Genomic DNA, 17,117 nt, shown 5'->3' on the forward strand with positions numbered 1-17,117 from the left:
CACAACAACGACGAGATCTCACGCAGGGCATTCCTCTAGCGATTTCTGCAACCAAAGCTATGTTTGTGAAACATCTGTTGTGTTGTAATGCTTGTCCTCGTAGGCTCTAGCGCTAAAGCTCCTCCACCGCTTTGTGTAACCAAAGCTATGTTTTCAAAACAAGACCCCTCTTACATAAGAAAAAAAATATACATCGTGGAACCATTTTCTTCTCCAAACACGACCTGTGTTGAAAAAACCTATTGAAACAATAGGCTTGTTGAAAAAAGAAATACCGGCTACGCGGGATTTGTGGCTAGCACAAGTGCTCGATCAATAACAATTAGACGGCGAATAATGTGTGTATATGAGCCGGCTGAAGGATATCATTTTCCTAAATGTATGCAATAGTTAGTTTTGAATGGCCGGCTTTCCGATCGATGTCGGCGCAAGATGGCCTTAACCACGACCGCGTTCCGACCCAGACAGCGTCGCGTGTCCCGGTCATCCTCTCGTGAGTCGTGACTGAAGCACCCAGCGCCCAAACGCGGCGAAGCATCCCTCCGCTCACTGTCAGCGGGCCCCGGCCGCAAACTCCCCAGTCTATAGTCTCTCCAACGCGACAACTTCCAACTCCCCCCAAAATTTCTTCACCTCGAAGCAATTACCCCCAACCCCCAACCTCGATCCCCTCCTCCGCCGCCCTCCCCTCCGGCCACCGCGCCCCGATGGCGGCCAACGTCATGCTGGCGATCCACGAGAAGAAGGCCGCGGCCGTCGACCTCTACCGCCCGCTCCGCCAGTACATCGCCTCCGCCTACTCGGAGCGCGACGCGGCCACCGCCGACGACGACCTCTGCGCCGTGCGCGACCTCCGCGCCGCGGCCGTCGAGAGCCCCTGCCTCCCGGACTCCTCCTCCCTCGAGCAGCGCCGCGCCGCGCTCCTGGCCTACGCCCGCGCGCTCGCCCTCGTCGAGCCCCGCTTCCCCATCTCCCCCGACCGCGCCCACGTCCACTCCCTCTCCTTCACCTGGCACGACGCCTTCAAGACCAACAAGAAGGTCAGCCTGCCCTCCGTCCACCTCGAGAAGGCCGCCGTGCTCTTCAACCTCGGCGCCGTCTACTCGCAGATCGCGCTCGCCGCCGATCGCACCACCGACGTCGGGATCAGGACCGCCTGCGGCGCGTTCCAGAGCGCCGCGGGGGCCTTTGCGTGGCTCAAGGAGAGCGGGGTCGCTGCCAAGGCCGTAGCCGCGGGGGCCACCACCGTCGATGTGACGCCCGACTGCGCGGGGATGCTGGAGAAACTCATGCTCGCGCAGGCGCAGGAGTGCTTCTTCGAGAAGGTCATAGCTGGCGGGAAGCCGCCCGCGCTATGCTCCAAGGTGGCGCGCCAGGTCTGTGCCTACTGTTCTATTCTATCAACTTGTGATTATCTCAGGGTATTGACGAGTCTAATTAAAACTAATAGAGAGCTCGGGTTGTTACCTTCTGCACTCGTTTTTACAACAACACTATAATTAGCACCCATAAGTGAATTTGAACACTATAATATGATGTAGTTTGGGGAATTTGTCTAGTCAAGTCTTGACAATTATTGAGTTTTACTATGCTGAACACCATGTTAGTGCAGTATGTTTATCCTGATATTATGACCAACCTGATAACTCGTGCCGTGATTAAATCATTTGTTTTACAACAAATTTTGATAAAGACAATCATGTATGATCGATTTCCCCGCTTTCCTTTGTCTCATATTTGCAGTAGAGATTTTTTTCTTAATCTAATCCTGCTAGATTTGCTTGTTTTGGCAGAATTCGCATGTTGATGCTTTACAGTTAGCTCAGCTTCATGATACCACATTCCTTCGCATTTCTGTAACTTTGATTTCAAATGTGCCATCTGCCTTACTTGTCGTGCTTTCAGGTGGGCGTATTCTATGAAGAAGCTTATGCAGCTCTCTGTGCACCTCCTCTTAGTCAGCACTTTGACAGGACATGGGTTTCTCATGTCCAGCTCAAGGCAGCTCAATTCTATGCTGATGCTTGCTATAGGTTTTCATTGGATCTTCATCAGCAAGAAGAAATTGCTCAGGAAATTGCGCGACTAAAGATTGGAATGAACGCCTTGGCTGATGCCAAGAAGGCAGCTAAGGGAGTTGCTGCGCCACTTCTGGATTCTGTTAATAAGCTGGAGAGTAACATGAAAACCAACTTGGAGAGGGCCATGAAGGAGAACAATAGTGTTTATCTGATGCGGGTTCCAGAGGCGGGTACTTTGGGAGCTCTGCCTGCAGCTTCCCTTGTAAAATCTACTTCTTTGGCTGAAGTTCTAGATGCTAGCAATGAGAGGCTTTTTTCATCACTTGTGCCTGATGGCAGCATGAAGGCCCTTTCTAAGTACACAGAGATGGTAGATGATATCATTCGGACCCAGGCAGAGAAACTTCAGCAATCTAGTGAGATCACTAGGGTTAGGCTGAAGGAAATGGACTTGCCTGATTCTATTCTATCATTGGAAGGTAATGTCAGCATACCTGCAGATCTCAAGGAAGATGTTGAGGCTGTACAGATAAGTGGTGGCCCTGCTGGCTTGGAAGCTGAGTTGCAGCAGCTTAGAGATTTGAATAGGGTCAATCAGGAGTTGCTTGTTCAGACTGAAGAGATGCTGCAGAAGGAGGCAAGTGAAGATGCTCAATTCCGGACGCAATTCGGAAGTCGTTGGACTAGGCCTCAATCAAGTACCCTAACAAAGAACATTCAAGACCGATTGAATCTTTTTGCTGGTAATCTTAAAAAAGCGGCTGCGAGTGATGCTTTGATCGAACGAGATGTGAAGGAGAGCTACCCCTTGATGTCTATTCTTGACAGAAGACCGGTAAGAGTTTAACACTATACCAAACTAAAATTATTCTTAAGATTTCGAAACTTTCTTGATCTGCTTCGCAATGAACTGCACCCTATTATTCGTCACTATCGAGTTCTTCACCTCTTAGTTAGTTAGAACTTAAAAATATGATTTTATATGTCTGCAGATAGAGTCTGCACTACCAAGTATTTCAAGGCCTATCATGTCCTTGGATGGGAATGAAGATGCTATCGTTGGAGCCCTTAAACAAAGCTTGGTAATGCACCTATTTTTGTTAGCTGGCGAACATGAGGCTTGACTTATTTCTTTAAGCTTGGTAAAACTAATTGATGTGTCGACACAGAGGCAACTGGAATCTCTTGGTGCACAAAGGGCAGGCCTTGAAGACCATCTCAAGGAAATGAAGAGAAAGGTACAGTCCTTTCCTGTTGTTTTTTTCGAGAAAACGCAAAAGCCTTGCGTTTCTTTGCATTGAAAAGGGGGATAGTACAGCCTCCGAAGAGGTAGTTACAGCACGGTTACATGGAGGTCTAGTGGACATCCCAGGTTGGGGGCAAAGCTACCCTAAGCCCTTTGTCCCCAGCCCGAGCCCAGCACCTAATCTCCTCTTGAATCCTATCTAAGAGCTCGCTCAGCGACGGAGGTATGTGATCGAACACACACGCGTTCCTATGCTTCCATATCATCCAGGGGACCAGCAGCGCGACAGAACGCAGTGTCTTGCGGAGCGGTGCGGGGGTGGCGTTTCGCGCCCTACTCCACCAGTCCTGGATGGAAGCGTCGTGCATCGGCAGAGGGGCCGGGAGGTGCAGCCAGGACAACGTCTCGTGCCATGCCTGCCGCGTGAAGGAGCAGGAGATCAGCAGGTGCCGGAGAGTCTCGGGCTCCTGGTCGCATAGGAGGCAGCGAGTGTGGTGAGGGAGCCCTCGGCGCGCAAGCCTGGCTGCGGTCCAACAGCGGTCCAGATCCGCAAGCCAGTGGAAGAACTTGACTTTCGGGGGAGCCCAACCTTTCCAAATGAGCTGCCAAGAGTGGCATGTTAATGATCCATGGAAGGTTGCCCTGTAGCAAGACCTCGCCGAGTAGATGCCGTTGGCCGTCCACTTCCAGATGAGCTTGTCCGGCTCCGAGGACAGATTGATCCGAGCGACGAGCTGCCATGTCCTTAAGTATTGGCCTATCTCCTGCAGGCCCACCACACCTCTGATGTCACGGGCCCAGGCATTGCCGGCGATGCCTACCGCCACCGTCCTCACTTTTCTTTCCTGTTGTGAGGCTTATTTTGATCTCCACATTCATAACCATCAAGTCTGAGCTCTAGAATGCCACCCTAGTAATCTTCTGGTGCTGTATTTTGTTTGCTGTCTTGCAAATACTATAGTAGCGAACATTGGGTGCCCGATCTTGGTGATGACCTGCAAAATTATTATTTTTCATGTGAATATTCTAGCTGTCATCTACAGTAGTCGCAAGAATCCATATGCAGTCCTCCAAGTTGAATTCTAATTGTTCCATGTATATGCTACATACATGTGAAACATCCACATTTTACATTTGCACCTAGTATTTCAGGCAATTTAAGAAGCTAGCGCCTTAAGTGCACCTTTCACTTGTTACTGCCTCGACGGAGTCTGGTAATTGAATCAATCGCAAGCAATTTTCCAGTTATCATTGCGGTGGGTGAGTCGTGCTTATGTACGGGATGTTATGTTCATGGGAATGCTATGCTAATACTAATTTGTGATAACCTTTAATGAGAACCTTGCTTTTCGTTTGCTACTCATGCTGGATCAATTCACCCGATTTGCACTCTTTTTAATTTCCACCTCAACCTGTCGAGATTTCATTTAGGTGTTGTGACTTCGTTTTTCAAGTTTGGTGGTCCTTGTATAACTGAATTTGACGTTGACAAAAATAGTAGTATACGTTTGTAACATGTCTGTGATGTTGTCTACAACTCTACATTGACTTTGTGTACTGATATTTGGGGCATTCATTCATTTTATGCTAGGATGATATACTCCCCAAGTTGATGGCTGGTGTTGGAGCACATGATGATCTTTTTAGGAAGGAGATTGCGAAGTACGATCCTATCTGTGCTGAAATTGCGGATAACATTGTAGCACAGGAACAATTATTGTTGCAAATACAGGTAAAGCCCCAATTCTTGATAAAGACTTGTTTAGTCTACTCCGGGACAAATTTTGTTCTGGTAGATTGGTGCAGATATTTCTTCTGCTAATATATTTTACTTAGATATGTCCCATTGATAATGTGTGTATATATTAAGAGAAGGTGTAGAGGCATTAATGATCTGCATCCAATATTTAGAAGCATCATTGATTTGCAACCAATATTGGCAAAGAAAGCAAGACCCTAAAAGTTATTTCAAACAATTGACAATGCTACATTTGACGTTCTTCCTTCTTGTGTCTAACACTACTTGTGTTTGGATTCTCCCACAGGAACAAAATGCGCAATTTGCTGCTGTATTCAATCTAGATGATTACAAAGGTAGCCCTTTTAAATTCTTCATCAATGTATGGTAGATATCCAGCACTTGCGACTTTAGAAGTGGCTTGATACAATCTTGAATGTACTTAGTGTTGTACGGTTGTACCAGCAAATGATTTGGGAATGATTTCTCCATTTATATTCCTTGTACAATTGGGTTGGATAGTTATTGTTTCGGTCATATCTGTGCCAGTTTCAGCAATTTTTAATCTTAGTTATTCGTACGATTATGTTCTCCCTTTGACCACTTATGTATTTAAAAGTGGCAGGCTAGGTATTTGCTTGGATGCACATTTTTCCGATCCGTGCATCATTGTTAGTAAAGTTCCTTCAGTTGATACCACTTATGTTTACTCCTATCTCAAGTTCAAGGACGAGCTTTGTTGACACTTCTATGCAGCTGGGAAATGATATCCCAGTCCGAGTTCTTTATGTGCAGCATTTATGTGTTTTTTTGTTTGTTTATAGGCCTGTAATACAAGATGCTTTTCAATCAACCAATTATTGTCCTGATTTGTGGAACATAACTTTTCAGTTGCTCGTGAGAGATGTTACAAGCAAATTGCTGCAGCTGTTGCTAAATACCAGGCAATTAAGAAGAACATGAATGACGGCCTAAATTTTTATGTGTCTTTACAGGTTTGTGTGACTGTATTTTTTTTTTTCCTCCAATGATAATATAAATGGCGATGACTCCTGTTGGTGGAACTTCTGATGATTATATTTTTGATCCTTGGCAGGATGCAACCGGCAAGATACAACAGCAGTGCAGTGACTTCATAATGACGCGAAACATCCAATGCCGTGAAATGATCGAGGATGTGCAAAGAAAGTTGGCAGGTTTCAACTTGTCATCTTCCAGCCACACTAGCACGCCGAGGAACTCTTCTGTTCCACCGGATCAGCACAGTCCATCACCACCGCCACATGCTCCTCATGCTCAGTCCTCGTACGGTGCTCCACCTGGGGGTGAGCCAAGGCCAGTTTACTCCCAACCAGAGTCAAGACCTCCATACTCACAGCCATACCCCACCTATGGTGCGCCACCACAGCAACCTCCATATGGCGCAGCACACCCTGGTCAGTACCAGCAGCACCCACAGCAGCATCAGCCGCCTCCTGGCCATGACTATGGCCAACCGGCATATCCTGGGTGGCGCGGGCCGTATTACAATGGGCCACAGCAGCAGCAGCAGCAACCAGGGCCGTATCCGCAAGCACCGTACAATGCCCCAGGGGCGTACCCTCCTCACCAGAGCAACTACTACAGGCCTCAATGAAAGACCATCTTGTTCTGGAGGAACGATTTGTTCTCATTTTTTCCTCGCGGATGTGTGTTCTTGTGGATTCCATTCTTGTGTATACTTGCATACTGGTTATGAGTTCCGGTGGAGTAATGTCAATTGTGCTCGGGTTGGTTAGGCGGTAGCCTGTATGATATGTACGTGTAATAATGCATTGGCGTGCCATTGCTTGGCTTCAGTATTGGATTATGGAAATGAGGAACGGTTTTTCTTTTCTCAGCCTCCGGTAGTCCGGTTGGATGCTTTGTTTAGTCAACCTGGCGAGCGGAACTGAAACGTCAGGTCACTTTTGTGCACTGCGTATCTGAAGTTAGTAACCGTCCAACCTTTCTATTTTGTTTAGAGAGAGGCAAAGCATATCTCTTGGCATAAACCTATATGAAATGTAACTTCCACTGAAGAGAAAACAGTGACTTGTGATACCGAAAGCCCCTTTCTACACACGAGATCAAATGAGCTTTGAGCTTGGGGTGAACTGTAACTCAAAAACATTTTAAAAATATTCATAAAAATCTGATTTTTTTATGGAAAACTTTGACAAATGTTCCAAGAGTTTGCAATATTTCATTACGAAATCACATTTCTAGAAGTCTTGGCAAAAAAAAAAAAGTGCTCCAAAATGCTTTTGAAAGTACCATTTTTTGAGTATCTTTTTTTCCATGACTTTCACTAATGTGATTTCATGATGTAACTTTGCAAGCTCTTAGAACATTTGTCAAATTTTGTCATAATTTTTTCAGATTTGTTTGAACATTTTTTTTTTGATCTTACTGTTCACCCAAGCTCATTCGACCACGCCCTTGTTATATCCCTTTTTAAAATAAACATTGTTAAAGCATCTCCAACAAAGGCGCTAAATAAACTGCGTGTCGGTGTATTAAGAAATGTGGTCCTTAGTACCCCAGATTTTGGCACGGGCAACCGCGGCCCCCAGGCCGGCAACTCCTTGCCGAGCTCACATCGAGCCCCAACTCAAGTCAAGACCAAGGCCAAGGAGGGGCGGCAAGATTCTCACCAGGAAGATCACAGCCCGCCAAGCCGCCGCTCCACCTCACGAGGGAGCTAATTGTCTACATCAGCCGAGGTGTCGAGTGGGCAGGCGGAGCTCGCAGGAGCACGTGCCACAGCAACGAGCGTGTTGCAGTCTTAATGACACCTGTCCCGCAACGTGGCAGAAGAATAAGAGGTAGTTGGACGAACGACAGAGAAGGAGAGTCAATCCTTGCCGGGGAACGTCGCCAGCGCGCCACCTCACGGTGCATTCAATGCACCTATCCCAGGCCGTCAGAGTTAGGTATTTCCCACTGCCTATCTTCACAAGTAGTCCCGTCACTGCAGTACACATTGTACACCAAGTAAAAAGACCGTTATAGCCACTGTGGTAATCCCTTGTCCTATAAAAGAAGGTCTATGGCTACCTTTAGAAGGATCGACACTCTGTTCAATTGCACGCGTAGCCACACTTCTCCAGCATCCTTGTTGGGTCGTTGTGCTCCTGTACTTGAACCCACCTAATCAACCAAGCACAAACAAGACGTAGGGTTTTACGCTCCCGAGCGGCCTGAACCTGTATAAAGCCTCGCGCGTGATCTGGTCGACTAACGCTCTTCGTGCACCTGGATCCCCCTGCAAAACCGTAAAGGGGCCCCACGAGTCCCATAGATAGTCGAATTCCCCCGACAACTTTGGCACGCCACGTAGGGGGAACTCGAGTGCGCAAATCTTCATCGACATTTCTGCGTGCCTTCATCAACACCCATGGCGCCCAAGAAGACCAAGGTAGCCCGATGGCCGCCCCTTCGACGTCCAAGCTGCCCACATCGGCTGCGACAGGCGACGGAGACGGGGGCGGGCAACACGCCCATCCCACCAGCGAATGCAGCCACAACACCGTACAGAACTCCATGAATCACTGCCCGACCGCGGCCATTGCGCTAGTGCAGTACGCGCTGGCGACGGCCGGAGGCGCAATCGCAACCGCGACCGCGACCGCAGAGGTAGTGGCTACGACCGGACCTCCACCATGCCCACGAGATGACGACCCGAGGCAGTGTGTTCGAAATATGCCCTAGAGGTAATAATAAATTAGTTATTATTATATTTTCTTGTTCATGATAATCGTTTATTATTCATGCTAGAATTGTATTGATTGGAAACTTAAATATATTTGTGGATACATAGACAACACACTGTCCCAAGTGAGCCTCTAGTTGACTACCTCGTTGATCAAAGATTGTCAAGGTTTCCTGGCCATAGACAAGTGCTGTCACTTGATAACGGGATCACATCATTAGAAGAATGATGTGATGGACAAGACCCAAACTATGAACGTAGCATATGATCGTGTTTATTGCTATTGTTTTCTGCATGTCAATGTATCTGTTCCTATGACCATGAGATCATGCAACTTCCGGATGTCGGAGGAATACCTTGTGTGTATCAAACGTCGCAACGTAACTCAGTGACTATAAAGGTGCTCTACAGGTATCTCCGAAGGTGTCTGTTGGGTTGGCGTGGATCAAGACTGGGATTTGTCACTCCGTATGACAGAGAGGTATCTCGAGGCCCACTCGGTAATACAACATCACAATAGGCCTTGCAAGCAATGTGACTAAGGAGTTAGTCATGGGATCTTGTATTACGGAACGAGTAAAGAGACTTGCCAGTAACGAGATTGAACTAGGTATATAGAGATACCGATGATCGAATCTCGGGCAAGTAACATACCGATGGACAAAGGGAACAACATATGAGATTAACTAAATCCTTGACATAGAGGTTCAACCGATAAATATCTTTGTAGAATATGTACGAGCTAATATGGGCATCTAGGTCCCGCTATTGGTTATTGACCGGAGAGTGCCTTAGGTCATGTCTGCATAGTTCTCCAACCCGCAGGGTCTGCACACTTAAGGTTCGGTGACGTTTCAGTATTATTGAGTTATGTGTGTTTGGTAACTGAAAGTTGTTCGGAGTCCCGGATGAGATCCCGGACATCACGAGGGACTCTGGAGGTAAAGATTGATATATAGGATAGTTGCATTTGGGTTCCGGAAAGTTTTCGGGCATTACTTGTAAAGTACCCGGAGTGAAGAATGGGTTCCGGGGTTTTACCGGGAGGGGCCATCCACTCGGGAGAGAACCTAATAGGCCTAAAGGTGGTGCACCAGCCCTTAGTGGGCTGGTGCAGCCAGCCCAATAAGGCTATTTCGGCCAAAGGTGCAAAAGGAAAAGAAAAGGAAAAGTGGAAGGAGGAAACCAAGTAGGAAGGGAGTCCTCCTCCAAACCGTATTGGAGGAGGACTCTCCTCCCTTGGCTCAGCCGAACCTCTCCTCTTAGAGGAGGAGGAAAGGCATCCCTCTCTCCTATTCCTCCTATATATAGTGGTAGTTTTGAGGGCGAACTCAACCAGAAAATTGCCACGTGCTGCCCTCTCCTTCATAGATTGTCTCCCTCGTCTAGATTAGTCCGGCATAGTTTGGTGAAGCCCTGCTGGATTAGTTCACCACCACCACCACCACGCCGTCGTGTTGGAGAACTCATCTACCTGTCCACCCTCTTGCTGGATCAAGAAGGCGGTGATCGTCATCGAGCCGTACGTGTGCTGAACGCAGAGGTGCCGTCCGTTCGGCACTAGATCGGGATGGATCGTGATGGGATCGCGAGACGGATCGTGATGAGATCATGGGACGGGCTACGGTTTGGATCGCGAAGATGTACCACTACGTCAACCGCGTTATATACGCTTCCGCTTAGCGATCTACAAGGGTATGTATATGCACTCTCTCTTCTCGTAGATGATCATCACCATGGATAGGTCTTGCGTGTGCATAGGAATTTTTTTTGTTTCCCATGCGACATTCGCCAGCAGTGGTATCAAAGCTAGGCTCATGCGTAGATGACATCTCGAGTAGAACACAAAAGAGTTTGTGAGCGTTGATGTTCAATTTTCTGTCCTCCTTAGTCTTTTGTTGATTCAACGGTATTGTTGGATTGAAGCGGCCCAGACTAACATTACTCGTATGCTTACGAGAGACTGGTTTCATCGACTAACATGCAACTTGTTGCCTAAAGATGATTCGCGGGTGTCTTTTTCTTCAACTTTAGTTGAATCGGATATGACCGAGGCGATCCATGGAGAAGGTTAAATAGCAATTTGCATATCACCGTTGTGGCTTTGCGTAAGTAAGATGCGATCATACTAGATACCCATAGCAGCCACGTAAAATTTGCAACAACAAATTAGAGGACGCCTAACTTGTTTTTGCAGGGTATGCATGTGATGTGATATGGCCAAAGACATGATATGATATATTGGATGTATGAGATGATCATGTTGTAATAGTTAAATATCGACTTGCACGTCGATGCTACGGCAACCGACAGGAGCCATAGGGTTGTCTTTAATTATTTTGCGCCTGGAGATGCTTTGCTTTATTGCTAGTAGTAGCTTTAGTAGTAACATCATAGTTAGCACGACAACCTCGATGGCAGCAAAATGATAGAGATCATGATGATGGAGATCATGGTGTGGTGCCGGTGACGATGGAGATCATGCTGGTGCTTTGGTGATGGAGATCAAGAAGCACAAGTTCATGGACATATCATGTCACTTATGATTTTCACGTGATGTTAATCCTTTTATCCACATTGTTTTGCTTAGGACGACGGTAGCATTATAAGGTGCACCATTTTGACAGTTTGTCGTTTTGAGACACCACGTGATGATCGGGTGTGATAAACTCTACGTTCAGATACAACGGGTGCAAAACAGTTGCACACACGCAACACTCGGGTTAAACTTGACGAGCCTAGCATATACAAACATGGCCTCGGAACATAAGAGATCGAAAGGTCGAGCATGAGTCATATAGTGGATATGATCAACATGGAGATGTTCACCATTGAAGCTAAACTCAACTCACGTGATGATTGGACTTGAGTTAGTGAATTTGGATCATGCGACACTCAAATGAGTAGAGGGATGTCAATTTGAGTGGGAGTTCTTAAGTAATATGATTAATTGAACTCATTATCATGAACATAGTCAAAAGGTCTTTGCAAATTATGTTGTAGCTTGCACTGTAGCTCTACTGTTTTTGATATGTTCCTAGAATTTTTTTAGTTGAAAGATGATAGTAGCAATTATGCGGACTAGGTCCGTAAACTGAGGATTGTCCTCATTGCTGCACAGAAGGCTTATATCCTTAATACACCGATCGGTGTGCTAAACCCCGAGCCTCGTCTGTAGATGTTGCGAACATCTGACTGTTGGGGAACATAGTAATTTAAAAAAAAATTCCTACGTCACACAAGGATCTATCTATGGAGAAACTAGCAACGAGAAAAGGACTAGAGCATCGGCATACCTTTGAAGATCGCTAAGCGGAAGCGTTTCTAGAACACGCTTGATGGAGTCGTAATCGCAACGATTCAGATCGCGGTGGATTCCGATCTATGCACCGAACAACTGTGCCTGCGCGTTCAACACACGTGCAGCTCGGTGACATCTCCAACGCCTTTATCCAGCAAGGAGGGAGGATAGGTTGAGGGAGAGCTCCGGTAGCACGACGGCGTGGTGACGGTAGAGCTGCGTGGTATTCCGACAGGGCTTTACCAAGCACTACGGAGGACGACGACGAGGAGGAGTAGGGCTAAGCTGTGAAGAGAGGCCATTGTGTCTAAAAACAGCCCCAAACCCTCCACTATATATAGGAGGAGAGGGAGGAGGGTGCCGACCCTTAGGGTTTCCACCCTAAGGGGTGCGACAACCCTAGATGGATGGAGGGGTGGCCCTAGGGTGGGCTTTGGGCCCAAGGCAGCCCCTCAACGCCTAGGGTTTGGCCCCCTCAGCCCCTTTCTGCGTCTTGGGCCCTTAGTGGTGGTGCACCAGCCCACCTAGGGGATGGTTCGCATCCACTTTTGGCCCATGTAGCACTTTGGGGCTGGTGGCCCTTCCCGGTGGACCCCCGGAACCCTTCCGGTGGTCCCGGTACATTACTGGTGACGCTCGAAACACTTCTGGCGATCAAATCCTCACTTCCTATATATGAATCTTTACCCCTAGACCATTCTGGAGCTCCTCATGACGTCCGACATCTCATCCGGGACTCCGAACAACCTTCAATAACCATGTATACTATTCCCGTATAACCCTAGCGTCATCGAACCTTAAGTGTGTAGACCCTACGGGTTCGGGAACCATGCAGACATGACCGAGACACCTCTCCGGTCAATAACCAACAACGGGGTCTGGATATCCATGTCGGTTCCCGCATGTTCCATGATGATCTCATCGGATGAACCACGATGTTGGGGATTCAATCAATCCCGTATGCAATTCCCTTTGTCTACCGGTTTGATACTTGCCCGAGATTCGATCGTCGGTATCCCTATACCTCGTTCAATACCGTTACCGGCAAGTCTCTTTACTCGTTCCGTAACACATCATCCCGTGGCTAACTCCTTAGTCACACTAAGCTCAATATGATGATGGATTACCGAGTGGTCCCTGTAAGTGCATCTAGTGCCCCTTAGTGATTTTGGTGGTTTGAAGACTTATAGGTTAAGCATCTAATGTGTTCATGAGTGTACACATGATCTATAAGTCACTGAGGAGTTTGAAATATTTGATGAATATCGACCCCTAAAAATGTATATCTTCGGTTGAAGAAATTGGTCTGAAGCTGAAGAATTGAATCGCGAAGAATCTGCGATGAAATTGATATTCCTCATAAAGATATTGAAATTGAGGAATTCGGTGTGTCCTGAAGAAAATCATTCTGAAGACTTTGTAGCATGAAGATTTACTCTTTCTGTTTTGTTTTCTTCACATTTGAGTAATAGGAACACCGTACTGTTAAAGGGGGTCGAGGTAACACATTGGAATGAATTTCCTCATGATGCTCAACCCAAGCCTAATCCTACCAAAAGCCTCAAGTGAGGAATATGAGTGACATGAGGACTCTCACAGTTGAGGGTTCCGACCGTTTCGATAGCCACGCCACATCATTGGTCTTATCCACACCAACGGTCATATTATTTAAGGGCCTTAGTGTCAAATCATGTCGGGATGCTCCCAGTCTATAAATAGCCGCCCCCACAACCATTAGCTGGTTGGCTGCTTTGTTAGAAACTGACACTTGTCATAAGAGCAACCCAAATTCCTCTGAGTCTTCGAGAGTAATTCATCAGCGAGGAAATACCCCAAACACCAAACCACAAACCAAGAACCAAGTGATTGAGCATCACTGAAGAAGTTGTTCCTGTGTGGGACTGAAGCCTTTTACCTTTGAGGACTGTGCATCCTCCAGACGGTTAGGCATCATGGTCTAGAGCAATCCAGCAGTCAATTGTGGATTGCCCGGTGACCAAGTTTGTGAGGGTTTGAAAGTCTGCCCTGAAGACTTACCACGAGTGTTGGGCGAGGACTGTGTGTTCTTAGCCCAAGGAGAATACGGTAGGGACTGTGTGTCCCGGGACTGTGTGTCTTTTGGTTTCAATACCAAGCCGCTCCAAACCAGATGTACAACTGTCACAACAGTTGGAACTGGGTCATCAACTACTGTCTTCGCTGTGAAACGGGTTTTAATTCCTCAACTCTTTATATTCCTCAGATTATGTGTTGATGATTTTCACTGTCACTGTTTGAAGAATTTGCCGAAGACTTTCTCTGAAATTCCTCAACCCCAAATTCTTCACGCAAGTTAATCCTCATCTGTTTTCTGCGTGCCTGCTTACTGTGCAATTTGTTTTCACATTCCTCATACTGAAAAACTGCTGTAGTGAAACTTTGCACTCGTGATCTTTTACTGTTTCCGCTGTAAGTTAGTCATCAGTGAGGAATTTCCTCAAAAGGAATTTCCTGAGTGATGAAATTCTAAAAATCTCCTATTCACCCCCTCTAGTCGATATAACGCACTTTCAATTGGTATCAGAACAAGGTACTACTCCCTTGTTCTGTGTGATTTTGGTTGAACCACCTGGAGTTTTAGTTATGTCGACTGTAGGCATGATTAAGGTTACTGCAGCATGTCCTACTTTCGAAGGAAAGAACTTTCCCTTCTGGAAGACCAAGATGCAGATGCATCTACAAGCTATTGACAATGATCTCTGGTATATTGTGGAACATGGCGTCCCCATTATCTCTGCTAGTGTCTCTGCTGCTGATGTGAAGAAATTCAAGCAACTTGATTCTCAAGCGAAGAATATCATCTGTGGCCATCTGAGCACATGCCAGTTTGGAAGAGTGAGTGCTTTGAGCTCAGCGACACTTATCTGGGAGAGACTGTGCAAAGTAAATGAAGGAGTATCAACCCAGCGTGATTCTCGTGTTCATGTTCTTCGCAATCTCTTCAATCGCTTCAAGAGGCTTGACAATGAAAGCTACCAAGATACCTTTGATCGCCTCACTGACATATCAAATGAATTGCAAGCACTGGGAGCTCGAGACATTACTGATCATGAAGTTGTGAAGAAACTGCTAAGATCTTTGGATTCTTCATTTGATACTTTAGTCGTGATGATTCAAGAAAGACCAAACTACAAGATGCTTGATCCAGCTGATATTTTTGAAAGACTCAATACTCATGAATTCCAGCAAGAAGATAAGAAAGATCTATATGGACCAAGCTATTCTAGACCACGTGCACTGAAGGCTAGAGCAATTTCCTCATCTAAAGAAGAAGACTCGGATGATAGCATTGGTGATCCTGAAGAATTTGGACAGGAGATTGCAATGCTCGTGAGGAAATTCTAGAGGTTTACACGACGTGGCCAGTTCGGTAAATCTTCAAGAAGAGATATGAGGAAATCAGAATCTTCATCTGAGGACTACAAGAAAAGAATCTGCCACAAATGCAAGAAATCAGGTCACTACATTGCTGATTGTCCCCGTTGGGGAAAGGAATCAAAGAAGAAGAAATACAAGGATGACAGTTCTGATGACTCGAATAAGAAGAAGAAATCTTCAAAATCCTCATCTTCAAAGCCCTCATCGCACAAGAAGACTAGTTTCAGAAAGGCTCGGACACTTATTGGCAAGGAAATGGATTCCGAGGCAGAATCAGAGGAATGTGATGAAGAGGAGGGTTCTGATGAAGACTCAGAATCCGGACAGGCCAGTCTTGCACTTGCAACCACTTTCGTCAGCAAGTCAATATTCAACCTTGAAGAAGATGATAACACCATCCACACCGATGACTATGCTGATGACTTTGCTCCAACCTATTGCTTCATGGCAAAAGGTTCAAAGGTACCGAATGATGCTTCCTCCTCTGATTCAAGTGACTGTGAACCTGATGATTATAAAAAACCCAGTTACAGTAAACTTGCTATCATTGCCACTAAACAACAAACTGCCCTCGAAAAGCTTCAGAAACTGCTAGATAGAAGTGATGATCTGTTGAATGATGAAATGAATCTTACCCAAATCCTCACTGAAGATGTGAAAAGTCTTCAGTCTAGATTTGATAATCTTCAAGATCGTTATGATACACTCCTCACTGATCATGAGAAACTTTCCTATGAATTTCTTCAAAGGAAACTTGATCTAGGGAAGCTGAGGATTTCTCATGATGATCTTCGTATGGAAAATGATTCATTACTAGCTCAACAGATCAACGCTGCTCAAGCTGAATCAATTCCTTCATGTCTTAAATGCATTGAACGCGAAACTTCTAATTCTTCACCAGAATCATTAAATGCTTCTATTGCTACAAATTCTTCAACTGCTCCTATAGTGTCAAATTCCTCACTTGAGGAAAACACAAATGTCACCGATGAAAATGCAGGGCTGAAGGAATTGTATGTGACATGCATATACAAAAGTATCAAAGGACATCAAACCCTTTGTGATGTGCTCGAAAAGAAGATCTTGAACAGGAACCCGAGGAAAGAAGGAATTGCCTTTGAGAGGAAATTGAATGCTGATGGATCTTATTGGAAACCTGAGCAGTATCCCAAAACCTCATGGGTTGCTGCTACTGGGCCTCCTTTTGATCCATCCAATCTAACTGGCTTTTCATGTGAATTATCCTATTCATCAGATGAGTCATTTGACTCCAACTATAAACTATTCAAAAATCAAGCTGGTGAAGTATTTGCTCGATATGTTGGAACTAACTGCAGGAATGGCCCTCCCCTGAGGAAAATCTGGGTTCCCAAAAGTTGTCTTGAAAATCTTCAGGTGAATGTCCTCATGACACCACCAATGAAGAATCTGAACCCCAGATCAAATTCCTCAGGAGGACCAAAGTCTTCAAGAGGATCAAAATCCTCAGCTGGTCAAAACTATGCTCGTACCCGTGCTAATGGTTCTAACATGCAGGGAAACTACAAGGAATATGAATATGAGTGTTACTCTTCAAATCATTATATTCATAAATCCTCAAACCAGTGCTCTGCATATTCATATGAGTACTTTAACCCCCTACTGCTAAGAGAAGTGCATTA

General features: G+C 46.0%; 1 protein-coding gene across 1 annotated transcript; it reads left to right on the forward strand.

The window, feature by feature from the left end:
- The first annotated feature begins 612 nt into the window (after positions 1-612).
- Positions 613-6,860, forward strand: LOC123432180 (vacuolar-sorting protein BRO1). Its single transcript, XM_045115374.1, has 8 exons — positions 613-1,376; positions 1,906-2,856; positions 3,014-3,103; positions 3,191-3,259; positions 4,859-4,999; positions 5,313-5,361; positions 5,897-6,000; positions 6,102-6,860. Exons 1-8 carry the CDS (start codon positions 708-710, stop codon positions 6,639-6,641), a joined length of 2,613 nt encoding a protein of 870 aa, XP_044971309.1. The 5' UTR covers positions 613-707; the 3' UTR covers positions 6,642-6,860.
- Positions 6,861-17,117: the final 10,257 nt, after the last annotated feature.

This window comes from Hordeum vulgare, chromosome 1H (genome assembly GCF_904849725.1).
Source record: "Hordeum vulgare subsp. vulgare chromosome 1H, MorexV3_pseudomolecules_assembly, whole genome shotgun sequence".
In the NCBI taxonomy this organism is placed as follows: Eukaryota; Viridiplantae; Streptophyta; class Magnoliopsida; order Poales; family Poaceae; genus Hordeum; species Hordeum vulgare.

Bases quoted from the DNA above. Each gene is read 5' to 3' on its own strand.
- LOC123432180 (XM_045115374.1), top strand. From the start codon at position 708: ATGGCGGCCAACGTCATGCTGGCGATCCACGAGAAGAAGGCCGCGGCC. The intron at 3,104-3,190 runs GTAATGCACCTA...GTGTCGACACAG, and splicing joins GAGCCCTTAAACAAAGCTTG to AGGCAACTGGAATCTCTTGG. The intron at 5,362-5,896 runs GTAGCCCTTTTA...ATAACTTTTCAG, and splicing joins CAATCTAGATGATTACAAAG to TTGCTCGTGAGAGATGTTAC.